This window comes from Numenius arquata, chromosome 13 (genome assembly GCF_964106895.1).
Source record: "Numenius arquata chromosome 13, bNumArq3.hap1.1, whole genome shotgun sequence".
NCBI classification, from domain to species: Eukaryota; Metazoa; Chordata; class Aves; order Charadriiformes; family Scolopacidae; genus Numenius; species Numenius arquata.
The window spans coordinates 11,106,984-11,125,276 of NC_133588.1; the positions used below are offsets into that span (position 1 = coordinate 11,106,984).

The 18,293-nt window shown below is 52.4% G+C and overlaps 1 protein-coding gene across 2 annotated transcripts in view; it reads right to left on the reverse strand.

Annotated features, from left to right (window-relative positions):
- ACSF3 (acyl-CoA synthetase family member 3) overlaps positions 1 to 15,068 on the reverse strand; it is a 66,243-nt gene extending 51,175 nt beyond the window's left edge. Inside the window, exons 1-3 of one of the 2 annotated variants that reach the window (XM_074157955.1) lie at positions 15,024 to 15,068; positions 10,968 to 11,698; positions 9,323 to 9,478 (exon numbers count right to left, since the gene is read on the reverse strand). In XM_074157955.1, coding sequence (XP_074014056.1) covers positions 9,323 to 9,478; positions 10,968 to 11,669 — 858 coding nt within the window. In that variant the 5' untranslated portion in view covers positions 11,670 to 11,698; positions 15,024 to 15,068. The remainder of the gene's footprint in view (positions 1 to 9,322; positions 9,479 to 10,967; positions 11,699 to 15,023) is intronic. The other variant, XM_074157956.1, reaches the window with a different exon arrangement.
- Positions 15,069 to 18,293: the final 3,225 nt, after the last annotated feature.

Genomic DNA, 18,293 nt, shown 5'->3' on the forward strand with positions numbered 1-18,293 from the left:
GTGGGCACAGAGACGTGTCCCCAGCGAGCTCAGATCAGCCACCAGAAACTGCAGGTAAAACAGCTGCAGTCAGGAGACAGCAGCCAGCCAGGGGGGCAGCTTCACCAACCATCCTCATCCTGAGAGGAACGGTCCCTGTGGGACAGATGTTCTTCTGCTACAACGCCTGCTAACCTGTGGGAACTACAAATGGGGGCAAATTCCCGGAGCCGGCTCTGCTGGTGGAGAATGAAGATGGAGCAGCCCCACCTGGGAGCAGTTAGCAAAGGGTAAGAGCCATAAATATTACAAGTGGGCCTATTCCTCCCACACCTTGCCACTCTTCCCCCTAGGTGAAGCTCTTCCCAAGGCAGGAACGATCCGAAGCCATCAATAAATAAAAGGCTACGGTGACGGCCACCTCTTTCCTTCCGCTCAGGTCCCTGCCCCGCTGTTGACAAATGTATTTCCTAACAGCTCCTGACAAGGCGCGCTGCCTCTCCCCTCCCTGCCCGCGCACGCTCAGCTGCACACAGGCGCGTGCAGTGGCAAGGAAAAGCAGGAATTGATGGAAGGTGAACAAGTGATTCTCCTTCATGCTGTCACTCTGCCCCCTTCCCCTCCGTCCTGCTCGCTCGGGCTCCATGTCATTACTTTCTACTTCGCTGCGTCGGCGCCGCCTCCCCCGCACCACCACCACCAGCCCCGCGCCTCTCACTCCACTGCTTCCGAACAATCAGCTCCTAAAAAAAAAAAAAAACCAAACCCCACCACCATGTTGTTATTCTTAATAGAGCAGGACACATCCAACAAAGACACCGTCCCACTGAACAGAGAGGAGATCACGCTGCCTCCCAGCCCAGAGACAGTCCTTGATTGGGCGAGATGAATGCACAAGGTAGAAACCCCCCAGACACCTCGGGAACTGGGACATAAGAACTGCAAGATCCCCTTGGCATCAGGGAAAGCAGAGGAGGAACGTGACGTGCCCAGACTGATGGGTGATGAGCCCGGAGAGAGAACGTTGCACTCCCTTGAAGAAACCCTACCTACCAGCATGATGCCCTAAAACAAGCTGGAATAGCCAAAATTGCATTTAGAAGGATCTAAGCCCTACCTTACTCCTCCCAGCCTCTTTCCCCAAAGATCTTTTTCTCTTCAACCCTCCATTATCTTTCCTGTTTGAGGCAGCAGGATGGAGAAGGACCTCTCCAAAGCCAGGGGCTGAATGCGTGGACCTGCTCTCCTCAGCCTGGTGCTCCCGAGAGCCATTGTCTTGGGCAGGGAGAGAGGCGATGGCAGGGACCAGGACTGTGCCGAGAGGATTGAAGGGAGACAGATGCTCAGGGCTGTTCGATCCTTGCTGTGTGACTTTTTTTTTGCCTTCACAAGTCCAGAGCAGCTGCGGGGAGCGCAGGCAGACTTCCAGTCTGGCCAAGCAGCAGAGTTATTTTCACATGGATTTGGATTTGAAAAAAAACCAAAACTACCACTCCAAAACACAGCAGATCTCTCTTGCACCCCAGAGTTCCCTGTCCTCGCAGGCCTGCTCAGCTCCTGCCCTAGATAAAATCCTCCCCACCGCCACTCCAGCCACGGGAGCAGCTTTTTCTGTGTCAGTCCGACTCGCCCCAGCAATAGCCCCTTCCTGAAGATAAGCAGCTGCCTTTGGATTTGTGCCACCAGCTGCCGGGGTGATCTGCTGACAGCCAAACATCTCCACCTGCTCTGCTCCTGCTCAGCCAAATCTGGATCCGACCCATGTGTTTTAACGGCACTAAGCACCGAGCCGTGGTACAGAGCTGGCAGCCCCAAGCCCCCCGCAGACCCCGAGCTGTCCGGGGGGCTTGTCACTGCCCAGCCAGCTGTAACAGCTATTTCTGTTTTATAACTATAACTTCACGGTTTGAGAGAAGGATCTGGGAAAGTCTCGTTACCTGGGACTAATCAATCAATCCTGGGGCTTGGACAGGCTCATAGCAAGAGGCCAGCTTTGCCCTTCCAGCGCAACGGCATCCTCCAGCACCCTCAGGCTTAGAGCAGCACAATCAATCTCCTCCTCTCCATTATCCCATGTGTCACCGTCACCACATCAATTACCTGCGGACAGGGTATCGGCAGCCCATCATTTCATTTTATTGTGCTCACCTGATACCTCAGGACCCCAAGTGCTTTTAAAAAGCCATGGATTCTGGAGGTGAACACGGCACTGTGTGCCACAGCTGCTGGACTTTGCACCGTGCGCTCACTGGACACAAGGGAAGCAGCAGATTTCCGATGGAAGATGGAGATGGACCAAGATTTCTTTTAAGATAAACAAGGGCTAGAAACACAAAGTTTCTAACTGCAAGAAAGCAAGAGTGGGAACAGCTTCCTATCAGGAATAATGGCAGTGAAAGCCCAGGGCACGCTTACAGGACCGGGCTGCCTGAGCCAGCAAAGAAGTGGGAGACCTTCTGTTCCCAAAAGCCTTCCTGTCAGCCTGACATTCCTAATTTTCTTCCCCTCCCACTGCACAAAAGCATATCTGGGCAATTCCATGGGCTGGACAGTGGGATTTTGCCATCAGGGAAAAAAAAAAAAAGGAAAAAAAAAAAAGGAGAAAATGACACCAGTGGGTACAAAACAAGGCCAGTGAGACACAGCTGTAAGATTTTTCCCACGTATTTCTTCCAGCACACAGATGGCACGATGGTGACTGAGGACAGAGGAACGTGCAAGCTGCTCCAAGAGATGGTCCTTCCATACAGCAACCTTCCCAACCAGCCTCCAGATCTGCTAAGATCACGTGAAGCAAGAGATGCAAACACAGAGGAGAAGAGACAGTAACTTTTTTTTCCTTTACAGAGGCCTCACCTTCACAGGGAGACGCGCAACGCTGTAAACTAGATAGAAAACACCAGATCTACCAACATCTGGGCATCTTCTAATGCAAAAAAAAAAAAAAAAAAAAAAAAAGAAGAGAAGGTGGCAGCAACCATTTGTCTGCTAAATCTTCCAAGATTTTTCCTGATACAGGACTCCCAAAAACAGCCAGAGGAAATGCAGACAAAAATGTCTAAAAGCTGAAAAGGAAGTGAATATCAGGATGGATTTTCCCATCAGGCCCCAAACCGCTAATAGACAGCCCGTGCTGCCTCTATTGACAGACACAACAGCTCCCCTCTCCTATAAAATTATTGTATCGTTTTCAGTTGTTATTGAATTTTTTTTAAACCTTTTCAAAAGCAACAATAGCCCTAATGCAAGGTTAAATCATCCCTTTACTTCCCTTTTGATCGGGCAAACACGGGTTTGTGTTGTGCATCGATCGCTGCCGCGTGAGGGAAAGGGCTGCCTGTGATTTTCAGAGCGTCTGCGAGAGCAACAGGCAGCAACGCGGCTGCAGCCGAACCAGCTCCTCGTTTGGCAAGACCTTGTGCCTGATGCCGAGGACAGAAAGCTCCCGTAACTCTACAGAAGCACCAGAGGGATGGCAGGGTCATGCCCAATGCCAGCTTATCCCCGACAAAGGCAGATGGGCACGACATGAGATGGGAGAGCATCATAGGGAGCTCTACTCTCTCCAAAGGACCGAGCCATGGACGCTCCGTGAGCAATGTGCAGAGAGAGAAACATTCTTCTCTTCAAAGGGAAATCGGGCCCTTGGTGGCTTTGTCTCATGTTTGTTATAACCCCAAACTGTTTTTGCTCTGCATGACTCTGGTTTTAATCATTTATTCATCAGTGCAGTTTGATGGCCCCTCTGCATTCCAGGCTGAAGCTTTTAAACCCTTCCTATGCTGTAGGCATACTGAAAGGAGCAAGTGCTTTCCTTGGGACCTGATAATATAAGTAAATATGACAGGCTCTGGTTCCATTTTTTATATTTCCCCACACACATCAAAAGACATTACTCTGTAACAGATGCTGAGGACAGACGGCAGATCTGGGGAGACGGGAAGAAAAACTCTAACTTTTTAAGCCAGGTCTGCGAGAAGTGATCAAACATAATCCATTCACTAGTGACCTGCTCCTCCCTCCACTGACTCTTGTTTGAGTCTGAAATAAAATTACTCCTCTGAAGCCTCCCATTAACGGATGAAAAGACAATTGCCTTTCTCCAGCTGAAACTGGATGGGAGACGCAATCCCCAGCACGCTACCAGCAGCATCTTAGCAGTGCTTGGCTATTGGAGATCAGGCTCCTCTGCTTGGATTTGCTTTTCTTTTAAAAATAAACTAAAAGAGCTGCCCAGAGTGATGCTTGCAGATGTGACAGATCCAGGGGAGAGGCTCACTGCGGTGCACGCTTCTCCTTCCCGGAGGCAATGGTGACTGCTGAGCCATAGATCTCCCCGCAGAGCGCAGGGAAGGTACAAAGCCTCAGTGCCCAGCCTCAGATAACAGCAGCAGCAAGGACAAACAGTCTGCTCACAGATGCAGCACAGGCTGCTGGTCTTCACGAGGAAGTCAGGGGTGTAACCATACCACGCAGCAGCGACCCCAGAGCAACACCTCACACGCAAAAAACCTCGAGGAGCATCAGGTCTGCGGCACCCTCCCACCAAGGGGAAAAAGCTGCCAGCTTTTGTCACCAGGGGTGACAGCATGTTCGCAGCACATCGGGGGAGTTAGTCCCAAATAACACACTGGCTCTGGGCGCTCATCATTCCCATCAGGACAAACGCCTAGAAAGACGGGTCCAAATGAAATTAACAATTTTGATGGCTTTGCGTGTGACATTGTAAAATTCGGTATGATTTTTAGAGGGCTTGATCCTTGGAGGCACCTTAAGTCAGACACGCAGTAACGCTGGCACCAAAACAACAGCGCCTTTTGGAACTTTAGGGCAATAAATCTGCATCTCGGCATATTTATCATGGAAGTGGTTGCAGGGCACAGACAGCGTTGTCATTCTGCAGGCAGCACACCACAGCTCCAAACCTGCCCAGCAGAGCCAAGCAGGCAGCGACCGCCTCAACTAGGTCACACGGAGCTGAGAATTCCATAAGCTTCCTCCATCACTCAGAGCAAGTTTTTTCCTTCATGTTTTTGAATACTTTTATTTTCCCCTCCTGCACTTAAGACTGAAAGACCTCCTGGGATCCGATCTCACATTTATCAATGTGAAGAACTGACAGGGAGTCTTTTGCTGTTAGAACATCTGTCCCTTAAGGAGAGATCAGAGGTGGTCCAAGGCAAAGACAAGGCATTCCCATCGTTCATACTCAAAGTGGATCCACATCGGCCAAAAGCCTCAGTGGAGGATCCTGCAAAACAAACACTGACCTTGTGACTCACTCCAAAAGGCTCCTGTCCACAGGGTGCCAGGACAGCCAAGTTCCCATCCGGAACGGGGCCATCAACGTGTGACTGTCATGGCAAGAGCACCAGCACGGAGGACACCTGGCTTCCCCTGGGTCTGTCTCTCCAGACTCGCTGACATTTCCATCGAGTAACAGTCACACCACAGAGTGTGCTCAGCCTTAGCTGCCGCCACCGAATCGATGTGAGGAAGGGAGATGGAGAGAGGGAATCGCTGGGGGATGGATGCTCTGGTGCCTGCTTGATGCAGACCCCAACTGCTCCAAAAAGCACTTGCCCATGGGCTTTCTCTGATGCCTGGTAGAAGGCAACTCATGCTGCACTCCTTCATTAAGCAGAGGCATTAAGAGTATCTCTTCTCTACTTCTGAGCAATTTGCACAAAAACTGTAAAAATCCAGCATGTTTAAAATTTCTACTCCTGCCTAAGAAAAAGGGCAGGCAATTCAAATGGGTTCAGAAGCAGCTGAGAAATGCTGGCTGCCTGCAAACAGGAGCAGCGCAGCTGGAGAAAGTAAACTCAGCTTGGCAGCAAGTTATGATGGGAGGATTGTATCGGGATGCTTAGGCTGCAGCTTGCTCTGGCTCCAAAGGAGGTTTCTGCCTTCCTAGTTCTCACTCTTGAAATAAAATAATAAATAACATCAGAGCCACCCTTGCCCCACACAGCTGCTGGGAGGAACACATGCTCAGGCTCACTGCTGTTCTCCTGCCTGGTCCCAGTCCACATGTCCCCAGCAACGCTGAAACATCTCCCCCCACAGTCAGTGCTGTCATTCCCGAGCACCAGAATCTCACCCGGGAGCGCTGGGATCCGCTCCCACGGTCTCCAGGCAGGATCGCAGGCAGCGGCCCGAGAAGGGCTCCCGGTGGAGACACGCTGCACCACAAGGAGTATACGCACCAGAGGACTTATCACATCATGTACAAGTGGACTGTAACGTCGGAAATTAAGGGTCCATTTATAAACCCTTTATTAATAAGTGATTAATAGATGCAGCCATATTTTTTAATAACTTACAATAAAAAGATGCTACAGAGAGCTTAAGCAAGACATTCTTAACAGATGGTGCTATAAAGTGAATTATAACATGTACAGTAGCTAGTGCAAAGTAATGGATGTCCTCATTTAATAAAAAGAATCTGATTTTATGCAGCAACTTTCACGCTTGAGGCATCTCAATACACTTTAATGAGCCCTTGTGGCCTTGGCAGTAGCTTGCATGCAGCCGTGGACATCAGATGCTGTTTTAGTAAGAGAGTGGATGTTGGTCAGGACACTGGGGTCACTCCACAATCTTGATTTTTTAACCTTTCCTTGGACAACTACCAAAAGCAGATGGAAGGGTCTGAAAGATGCCACCTCCTAACACTGCGCTGCAGGGAACGACAAGCAAGCCTTGGTCCGGGGCTTGAAACGCCTTCTAACTAAGAAAAAAAGAGCATTATTACCACCACTGAAACCAGACTGGCATCTGTATCCACAACTATAAGGCATGCCGCAAATTATGTAATTTAATAAACACTGTAATAATAAAGTATTTATTTTGTATAATGAAGTGTTAGTGATTAGAAACCAAACACACATTGGGCATGCTGCTGCGGTTTCTCTTGAACCCTTGCCAGTATCACTCAAGGCTAAATATGTCTGCAGCAGGTTGAGAGTAAGTTCCTAGCCTTGTTTTGATCAGCCTGTCAAGTGTTTTAGCTGCCATTCGAGTTTCTTTATATCACACTATAATTGGCTGCTTTCTCAAGGTGCAGCGAAGGAAAAAAAGCACACAGCAAAACTTGGGCTCCTTTTGCAAAATCCTCCACTGAAACTCTGCTGCTTTTCTGAAAGCTGATTTCAGTAGCAAAGGGCATTTTGTAAACAGCTGGTGAAAATAGACTGGAACTGAAAGGCAGCTTGCATTAAACTCCACAAGAAAGCCTTATTTACCCTCATGTGCTTTCTTTGTAGTGTCGATCAAACCACTTTCAGCTCCCAGGGGAGGCTCTCGGAAAAATAAAGGGAATAAAAAAAAAAAAAACAGAAAAGCAAATGACGTCCTTCACAGCCCAAATGCACCTGAGAGCCCTCAGAACCACACTCGCTGTGGCAGGCACGCTTACCACGCCGACCTCCCTGCCCAAGTTCAATCTCCAGGGTCAAGGGGACGCCCTCCAGTGCTGTCCCCGCTTGCCCTTGGCTGTCAAGTCTGGGGGAGAGCTTTGATCAGAGAAGGCAGGCGGGGGTGTCCCACTCCCCAGCACCTGAACCCATCCTTCAATGTCAGCTCATTGATTTGCAGATGTCGGGAGAGAGCAGAGAAAAACACAAGGGTATAACGGACAATCAATCACTGGTGGCACAGGACGTGGAAAAACGCGCCCTCCAGAGGGCTTGGCTTTGCTTCCAGGCTGCCAGCATGCTCTTCCACCACATCACGAGCATCACCACAGCTGGACATACTCAAAGCCCTGGTTTAATGGGGCACATGTCCCTACTGCTCCCTGAGCTTTTGGGGTGACACCTAAACACAAGGGAAGACAATTTGGCAGTGACCATTGAGGAGAGAGCACTGGCTCTGCCAGGGGACCTTCCTGCCACCTTCTACCACAGCATCCTACCTATTTACTCTGGAAATGTAAATGCAGAGCTGCCCCTCCAGAATTCTGGGATTTCCACACACACACACACACACTCCCCCCACAAAGGACCAGTGCTCAGGGAACAACTGGGTATTCAGGTGTCAGGGCCATCTTGAAACAAGAAAGGAAGCGCGCGTTTTCTGTGGTTGCTTCTCTGAGAAGTAGAAATAAGCAACGAAGAATCACACGATCCTGCAGACGCTTAGATCAGAGCCCAGACTCACCCTTGCCTGACAGCAGCAGCAGTCAAAGGCTTTTGGGTGTATCCCACACCTTTGTACTTTGTCCTTTCAGTGTGATGAGGCCACCCAGCATATGAATAAATACAAACGGGTAAAGCAGCCTGTTCAGTTACAAAGCACAGGCTTGATGGGCTCTTTTCACTTTCCCAGGGAGTTTGTACTGACAACGCGCGTTTCCTTTCTCCTACGAGGTGGCACCAGCACCTGCAAACCCAATATGCTCCCTTAAGAGTGACACTGCAGACTCCAACGTCTCTCACCACCCACGACACTGGGAGACGCAGATGAACGGTGCTGGATCCCAGGGGCCGGTAACTGTAGAAACTGTTCCACCTTACTGGCGGTTGCCCTGTTTCTAGTCCCCTTTTTTCCTCTCTTTAGGTCGGCTGCCTGCCACCGCAGCAAGGAACAAAGAGCACTGGGACTGGCGGTTCCTGTCTCAGCTAGAAAACAACATTGTAAGTGTGTCTCTACTGCATTCAAGTAAGGCTTCCCTCCTGCCACCTTTCAAACCCCTCGATTTGCAAACTCTCTCTCATACCGCTGAGTCTGAACCAATAGATCTGTTAACACTTGTTTCTCCACGGAGGAAGAGCAATGTTTCCATGCAAACAATGAGCACCAGTTATTTCTCTTACCTGGGCTGCAAGAAACTCTGAAGCTTGTGCTCATAATGTAATACAAAACACCGAGGTCACTGGATTGGAAGGGAAAATGCAAGCTACTAAGAATGAACTATCTGACAAGCAGCATAGCTTCAAGCAGCACACCACTAACACGCAAGAGAAAAATCCAGTATTTCCACCTTTCCTGGTACTAGAAAATTAACAACACTTATTCTGGGTGCAGATGCTCTTAGTGGGTATTTAGAAGGGCCCACCTTCAGTCAAAGACCCTCAACATCCCAAGGACTGACAGTGTACCATTATGATTATGTACGTCACACTTAAACAAGTTGTAGCCTCCAGAAGATCACGTTTACCCCAGACTGAGAGTGTCCAAAGGAAGGTGTTTTTTTAACAGCCAGTTTGTGAACCACATGCAGCCAGTGGCTAAAGAGGCTGGAATTCTTTAAGAAATTATTTCCAAAGTTGCTCTAATTACAACACATGGGGTCTCGCTGCTGAATTTCAAAGACAACGCGCAATCCCTCCAGGCTTACCATCTGTGCACTGAATTCGGGTAACATGATGCATGTCGCTCCCACCCAGAGAGGACAGAGGAGCTTATTGATCACCCCGTGGACATGATGTAAAGGCAGCACGTGCAGAATAACATCCTCCTTCTTCCACTCCCATTTTTCAACCAGCCCCGTTGTCTGCAGAAGAAAACATACAACCCAGCGTTAGGGAAAGAGGAAAGACTCCCACTGCTGGGAAAGGCTGAGGTATCCAAGCCCCAGATCCCCTTGGCACAGCTGGAGGCAGAAATCCCAGACCTCCTGGAATGATGCCTGGGCACAGAAATCTTTCCTTTAGAGTCAGCATGAGCAAAGTTCCCACCACAAAAGTAAAATACAAGAGGAACACCTCCTGCATTTTGTCAGTATGTGTCTTTGTATACATCAGCAAAGTCTTCTGTGCTACTGAGAGACAAATAGTCAACAATGATTTTAAGTAGGACTTACAAGATTACTATTTCTGCCAACTCTGCCTGTGCAGCACCAGGCTAATAATCAAAAACCTAATTTTCCCAGAACTCTGCTGACATAGTTTTGGACACCGATGACATTGGGCTTTTAGCACCTGTAAGGGATAGTCAGTATGAACAGAAAATCACCATCTCATAAACAGAAAATACGTTTCATGTCAGTAAAAAAAAAAAAAAAAAATATCGAACTTCTAAAATACTCTGTTATAAAAGGATAATTATCTAAAGCGTTAGACCTCAGGCTTCTGGGTGAACAATGCCCTTCAGAGCCCAGTGTTAGCAACTGGAAAGCTTATTTCCAGCCATCTAAAAATAAGAAAAGCATTTAACAGTGGAATTTAGTCATGTCATTCACAACCCTCCTTCCACAAGGCAGGGAGCACATTTTAGGCTTGTCTGCAGGACAGCACAAAAGATGGCGACTGCTCAGGCCGCCTCCCAAATGATCGGCATATTTGTAAGGGAATAGATTCTTTGCCCAATATAGCCAAGCCCTGGCTCTATCCGTCAAGGCTTTCGTACCACTCCCGACATTGCAGTATCTCAGCACCCAGAACAACGTAAGCTCTCGGAGGTATCTGTAAGGCACGATGTATTCCCCACCCTTTTTCCCTAATGGCATGAGTCTATCAGTTGCAGGCAGTGATAAGCAACTGGTGAGGGAGTCAGCAGGCTCGTTCAAACTTTTAATTCCTTTTGGCTCCGAGAGCTAATGGATTTTTTGCCTTGGGGATATATAGCTGAATAATGCACAGACTTCACACAGTACTGTACTGGGCTGGGCTAAGTTATGTTCCAATTAAGGGTAAGGATTCTTTCCTAGTCACAGTGAAGAAAAGCAAACGGCAAAGAAAATCTTTTTACAACAGGTCTCATCCCTTCTGCTTTCCAGGAAAGCAAGAAGAAGAGTCTATCAGCCCCTGGCTGCAGTTGCAGCACAGTAACACCAAAAGGACAAGGTTTAGAGTTTCAATCACTCTTCTGTGGGGTCACCTTAACAGCGTTGAGGACTTTCAAGATACAGCCCCACAGCTCTGTGCAGGAATTTAGTTCTGGTAAGGTATGTTGTGCTTTGGGGTTTGCAACCCCAAGTCACTTCTGAAGGCCAAGACCTCTGTAACTTGGGACAAGCTTTGCAGAGGGAAATCAGCACTCACCACAGCTTGCACGTTCTCATGGGTGCTGAGGACACCTTTCGGTCTTCCTGTTGTCCCACTAGTATAGATTATCATGGCTCCTCTGTCTTTCCATGAGGAACAGGTGGTCAAGGGACCCTCTTCCACTGCTGCATGACTTGCAGATCCATCAGTACGAGACCTAAGAAGCGGCAGAACCGGGACTCCCAGCTTCTCAGCACTAGGGGCTATTTTCCCCACGTATTCCTCTGCTGCGATGACCAGAGCGCTCTGCGAATCCTGAATCACATACTCCAGTTCCTGTACAGGGTGTTTCTTGTAAAGGGGCACTGCTATGCCCCCGCTCATCCAGGAAGCCCACTGGGCTACCACATATGAGGCATCATTGGGACACAAAAATGAGATCCTCTCTTCCTTCAAGTCCCTGCTGGAGCACTCCAAAGCTCTACAGATCTCCTGGGACAAGCGTAGACTCTGGCTGAGAAGGTCCCTGTAAGTGTGCTCACCGTTTTGGTCAATGATGGCGATTTTATCGCCGAAAGCCAAAGCCCTAGTGAAGACAGGGGTAACGTCACTGCTGAAGGCTGCCCGTGCGGTTTGCAGACCCCTGTGGGGACAGCCAGCCCTCTTCTGTCTGTGCCACCCCCATCTGCAACGGTGCAGGTCCCGGACGAGGCATCGAAGGGACCGGCTCGCTTGGGGGAAGAGCAGGGAGACCAGCATCCTGCCAGCACTGCCTGTTTTGAAGTGATCTGCAGAAAGCAATTATAGGAACAGATAAGTACGTGCAGTGATTACCCAAGGGTTTATTCCCACAAAGGAAAAGTGGTAGCCTTCATTTGAATAATACCCACTGTATTATTAATGTTTATGCTTCAGACTGCTGCATCCCCAGTGCACTAGGCCCTGCCCGGATGGAACAGGAGACAGAGACCCTTCCCTGCACAGCCTCCGCGTCCCTAAAAAACCAGTCGAATTTAAATTATGAAATAGTTTTCATCAATCAGTAACATTAGGACACTAAGTAGCGGCTACTTGAGGTGCCGTTCTAACTCAGTGGGACCAGCATTTAAAGTAATTAAAGACAACAGTACCTAGCTCTCAATTTGCAGTTTCCACCACTTTGGTAAACCACTGCCTCGCTCTGTGTTTCGAGTTAGGCAGCACAGAGCCAGACACGAAATCCAAGCCTCCTAAGGCTTAGCCCAGTGAGGGGCTGCTTCCTGCATGAGCTTTCATCCGAGCAATAGCACATCTAAGTACAGGAAAGTGCCCAAACCCTCCCACCTGACGGGTCATCCATCACCAACACTGCTTCAGCTCAAAAGCTTTCTTACGTGACAGACCAAGTGGTTAACAGCCCTCAAACAGCCACAGGCAGCAGGAGTCCTGCCTGTGCTGAGCAGCTGGTTTTCCCGGCAAACAGCAGCAGGGGAGCGCAGTCCTGTACACACTGACCTGTGGGATCGTTCATTCTGGAATTACCAACCTGGCAGCACCCAGAGACGGGCAGAGCATCAGGACAAGCTCAGATGCAGCACCAGGCTCCACCTGGGCAGCCAGAGCTTGATCTGAGCCCAGCTCAACCATCACCCCAGCCCAGCTGCTCCACCACAGTGGTGACATGATGCACAGAGGCATTTCAACAGAGCAAATCTCCAAAAGAGAATGGGGAGGCGTAGTAGCACCATTAAAGGCTTTACAGGAAGATCACAGGCTGGCACAAACGTCACAGATTCTGCCTTTGTGCTTAGACAGCACGATGACATCAACCTATCCGCTCATGGGAGACATTAGCAAAAAAGCTTTTGTGGTAACTGGTAAGAAGTCCCTGAAGTTTACTCTTTATCCCTCTTTTCATCCTTCCTTTGAAAAGGAAAAGTCTGTGTAATAGTACTGGACGCTGCTTGGACCACCTCACAGAAGCATTAGGGAAACAGTTAAGGCACAGTGCAAAATCCCATAAGAATATAATGAGGAGAGGGGACTAGGGGAACACTTTGCAGGGGAGACCACTGGTGCACCAGAGACTAGAAGAAGCAGCAATAAATTGAGAGGACTGAGGAGATGCCTCAGAAGAATCCTGACGCCCACCCTGCACAGAGCCTGGAGCTCTGGCTGGAAGCTCAGCAAGAACAAGCACCTTCTTCATACGGAGATCGTCACCAACACCAACAGCAGAGCAGAGAGGAAAGAACAGGGTTGTGGCAGAAGTAAAAGGGCTTTACTGCATGGTCTAATTGCTGCTATTAAACACCACCACTGAACTATCCCCAGAGAAACACTATGACAAGAGAAGATAACTAAAGGATGACAACTTCTCGCTCTGTAAGTGTACGTGATGTTTCCTTGATGCTGGCAATAATGACTTCTTTTTTTTTTTTTTTTTTTTTTTTTTTTTACAATTTTTTTTATAAATACCTATCAGTGGAGCACCTTAACTCAAATAGCCTTCCAGCTCAGCTTCCCACCATGGGGAGGAGCTGAAACTAAAAGGATGCAGAGAACTGGCAGCTACTCAGGAACAAGCTGAACACAGCTTAACCCAGCTCAGGCTGCTCAGAGACATCCACAGGCAGCACCTGCTGACAGGGGCAAGTGTTTATTTTTGCATAGACATAGCTGTGAGCCCCATGAGTCTCTCCCATCCACCTTCAGAGCATTTCTCCAGCCAGACATTGGCTTCGCGCGTATTTTCTTTTGCATATTGACCTCAATTTCTGCTTCTGCAGAAGAAACTTGTGATTTAGTGCGGAAACATCTGGAAGGGGAGAGGCTTTAAACCCAGAGCGTGGTAACTGTGTGCGCTCAGGACATATACCATCAGGATGGAAATAAACAAAACAGGTCATGATGAAACTCACATGACATCTTTCCATTTCTCTGTAGAGACTAAAATATAAAATAAAGAAGAGAACACCACCCGTAACTTAAACCAAATCACGTCCTCCCCCTAACCTGTGCCCAAGGCCAGCTCACTGGCGAGACATTAATGCCCCAGACGTTAAGAGGAGCATTAATTGGAAGCAACCATTTGCCAGGATCACGCCGTGCTCCAGCCCAGCACGGCTAAGTGCACTTGGCATACTCGCTGTTCCTCGTACGGCTGCGGAGCAGGTGTTAGCTGCTGCTTTGGAACAGCCGCTTCCAAAAATCGCATTATCCCCTTTTCACCACAGCACCAGTCCAGATTTAATGGCGCAATAAACAGCAGCACCTTTAGCCAGGCCTGTGCATTTATGGACTTCAGACAACTAGTGTTGATCGACTGGGTGTGCGCAGACTTACAGGCACTAGGGACAGGAAGAAGTAACACCGGGGGCTGTTTTCCTTACCCGTCTGTTGCTCGGGGATAACCAGTAACACAAACCCTCCCTGGCAGAGGGGAAGCTTGTCGCAGGGGACCTTGGGCTGAAGATGGTGATGGCACAGCAGGCCAGTGTTTGAAAGAGAAGGTGCAATCCCCACCCTCCCACGGCTACAGGAAGAAACAACAGCGGCTGAGGAAGCCCATGTCAGCTCCCAGCACCACGAAACCACCGCAAAGCACAACGGAGCGGGAAGCTACCAGGCTGAACTGCTACAGCCACCTCTCCCGAGAAAGAAGGATTTTATTCCTCTTTCCCCCCTGCCCTCTCCACACACACTCTCTGCCCTCACCCTGCTCACACCAGGTCTCAGAGCAGCAGGAAAACCCCTCACCCTGTGGCTCCCAGGTGACAGATGGCCAGGCCTGGCCCAGCCGAGGCCCAGCGCGGCCACAGCCGACAGCACCAGTGTCCCCTCGTGTCCCGGGGGCCAGGGGCCGGTGCGAACGCCGGCAGAGGCAGGACGGGCCCGGACCCACAGCCCACCCTCGCCGCTCCTGCTCAGCCCGACGGGAAGGGATGATTATTACATGTTAATTAAAGCCACCGATAATCGCGACACCCGCCCTTCCCAACAGCGTCCCGCAGGGGAGGAGAGCCGGGCCCAAGGGCACCGGCCCACGACTCGCCCCGCCTTACGGGACAGGCCGGACCCGCTCCGGGCCCCCGCGCCCCGCTGCCGCCTCCCGCAGCCCCGGCGGGGCCTCACCTGGCGGCGGTGGCGCCGCGCACCGGGGGACCGGTCCGCCCGCGAACGGGCTCCGGCGGAAACGTGGCACCGCGGCCGAACGTTCCGCGGCCGAACGTTCCCCCGCCCCCGCACCCGTTTTATGGGGAATTGGCCCCAAACCGCCTACTTGGGGGCGGGGCTCGTCGCGCCGCGGGGCCGAGGTCGCCCGCTGGCATCGCAGCGTGCCTCTGATGTCACTGCATCCCCCTGCGGCATCACCACGGTGGCCTCTGTTGTCACAGCAGGTGTCCATGATGTCATGGAGCCGGGAGGGTGCTGGGGGCTGCGTGACAATCAGCTGGATTTTGGCAGGGCTGAGGAATGGCCTGGGCCCCTGCTCAGAGCCTGGAACCATGGGGGCTTCTGGGGGGGACAGACATCCCGGGGACACACAGACATCCATGGGACATGCAGACATCCTGGGGACACACAGACATCCCAGGGGGACACAGACATCCCAGGGGAACACAGACATCCATGGGACATGCAGCTATCCCCAGGGACACACAGACATCCGTGGGACACACAGGCATCCCACAGACACACAAACATCCCGGGGACACACAGACATCCCGGGGACACACAGACATCCATGGGACATGCAGCTATCCCCAGGGACACACAGACATCCGTGGGACACACAGGCATCCCACAGACATGCAGACATCCCAGGGACACACAGACATCTGTGGGAAACACAGGCATGCCACAGGGACACACAGACATTCCACGGACACCCAGAACATCCCTGGGACACGCAGACACCCCCAGGGACACACAGACATCCATGGGACATGCAGCTATCCCCAGGGTCACACAGACATCGCAGGGACACGCAGACATCCTGGGGACACACACACATCCATGGGACATGCAGCTATCCCCACAGACATTCAGACATCCCGGGGACACACAGACATCCGTGGGACACACAGGCATCCCACAGACACACAAACATCCCAGGGACACACAAACATCCCAGGGACACACAGACATCCCACAGACACCCAGACATCCCTGGGACATGCAGACACCCCCAGGGACACACAGACATCCATGAGACATGCAGCTATCCCCACGGACATGCAGACATCCCGCGGACACACAGACATTTGTGGGACACACAAGTATCCCACAGACACACAAAGATCACAGGGACACACAGACATCCCATGGACACACAGAGGTGGCCGTGATGGCACATGGCGGCTGAGCTGAAGCTCCCCAGCTGCGGCAACACCGCGTTCCCCTCCATCCCTGTGTCCGTACCCAGCACCCCTGGCCAGTCTGGGGTGAAGCCCCACACGTGTCTCTGGCATGGAACTGGGAAGAGGCCATGGCACGGCACAGCTGGGCAGCACTGACCCCCACCGCGGCTCCGCGGTGCCAGGTGGAAACCCAGCCCGGTTTATTATGTTTAGCCAGTCCCACTGCAGATTTGGTTTCGCTGCTGCAGTGACAGGGGATGTGTGGGATATTGCCCGGGGCGCGGGGGCAGCCGGACCCTCTCCTGGCTTGCTGGCAAGGCCTGGCACGTGGCATGGGGCACCCATGGGTGATGGGCACAAGGGTGGGATGAGGCAGTGCTGGGATGCTGCTGGTTCAGCCATGGCGCGGACAGCGGGGCAACCCCTTGCCGAGAGGCACGTGGCCCTTGTGCCATGCAAGCCGCCATGTGCCAGCCCTTCTCTGGAGCCTTGTTCTCTGGACCCTTCTCCGGAATCTTGTTTTTCCGGCTGAGTGCGGCGGTGCATGAAGCGGGGAGGCCGGGGTGACCCCCACCCACCTCCCTCAGGTGTGTTTCCACCCGGGGCCGGCGGCCGGCAGCCCAGCGAGGCGCAGCGGGGCTGGGAGCGGAAGCGGGGACAGGAGCCTAGCCTTGGGCAGAGTCCACCAGCCCTGCACCGGCCATGCTGCACGGCGCTCCGTTGCACGCCTCCGCGTTGCACCATCACCCGTTGCACGACTCCCTCCCATTGCACGCCTTCCCGATGCACAGCTCCCCGTTTTACGCCTCCTCATTGCACGTCTCCTCACGGCGCAGCTCCCCATCGTATGGTTCCCTCCCCACTGCACGGCTCCTCATGGCAGAGCTCCCCGTTGCACGGCTCCCTCCCCGTTGCACGACTTCCCAATGCACTGCTCCCCATTGCATGGCTCCCTCCCCGTTGCACGCCACCCCATTGCACAGTTCCCTGTTGGGGGGCTCCCTCCCCACTGCAGGGCTGTTGCTCCCCGGCACAGAGCTGTGGCAGGAGGGACCCCTGACACCCAGCAGCCCCCAGGTGCCCATCTCCCCCTCGGTGGGCTCAGCACACCCCATGCCCCCATGCTGTCCTGCAGATGTGCTTGGATCCCACCAACCGCCGCCCCAGCCCTGCCACCACCGCTTTCATTCTCCTTTTTGCACTTGCCATCTGTCACCAGCCTCCCCCAGTCCACGCAGGCTTTAGGGATTAACCCCCAACCCCGGGGGGGGGGGGGAGCAGGGGCGCATGCCTGCAGGGAGGGTCCAGAAGGTGCCCAGGGCTGGTGGGGACAGGGTGTGCAGGGTGGGGACAGGGCTGTGACAGCCATGGATGCATGCACAGGCAGGATGCTCCTCTGCGACTGCGCAGCCTCTCCGGGTTGTGTAGGGACCACCACCTGGGGTGTGTGGGGAGGTGGGGTGTGACAGTGCCATGCTCCCCTCGGCCGTGGCGTGCTGCAGGGCCAGCTGGCCGTGTGTGCAGCAGATGTCCACCCCGAGCCACCCTCTGCCACTCCGACCCCCAGCACCTGGTGCCCACCGGCCATCTGGAGTCTGCCACATCCCCAGGGATGATGCTCAGCCCTGGCCACCAGCAGCACCCGGCCACCCTCATCCATCCTGGGGGCTGCGGGCGCCACACTCTGATCCCTGGAGCTGGCGGGGAGGGACCTGCTCTCCGGCGGTGCCGAGCCAGCCCCAGCCATTGCCTGTGGGTTGTGGTGTACTCAGCAGCAGCAGCGCCAGCTCACCCCATGCTGGTGTCTGGCTGCACAGGGAGGGACACGTGGTGCCCAGCCCCATTCTCCATGGAGGCAGGGACACTGCATCAGGAAAGGGGTCAGTCCAGATGTGCCATCACAGCTGAGAGTGCATGCAGGCACCCCAAAAGCTGAGACTCAGGTGCACCACAGCACTGCTCGCCCAGGGGCCCCCCTGACCTCAGGCTTGCAGGGCTGCTGCAATGGTCCCCAGGGCACTGGGATGTCCCCAGGCTGCCA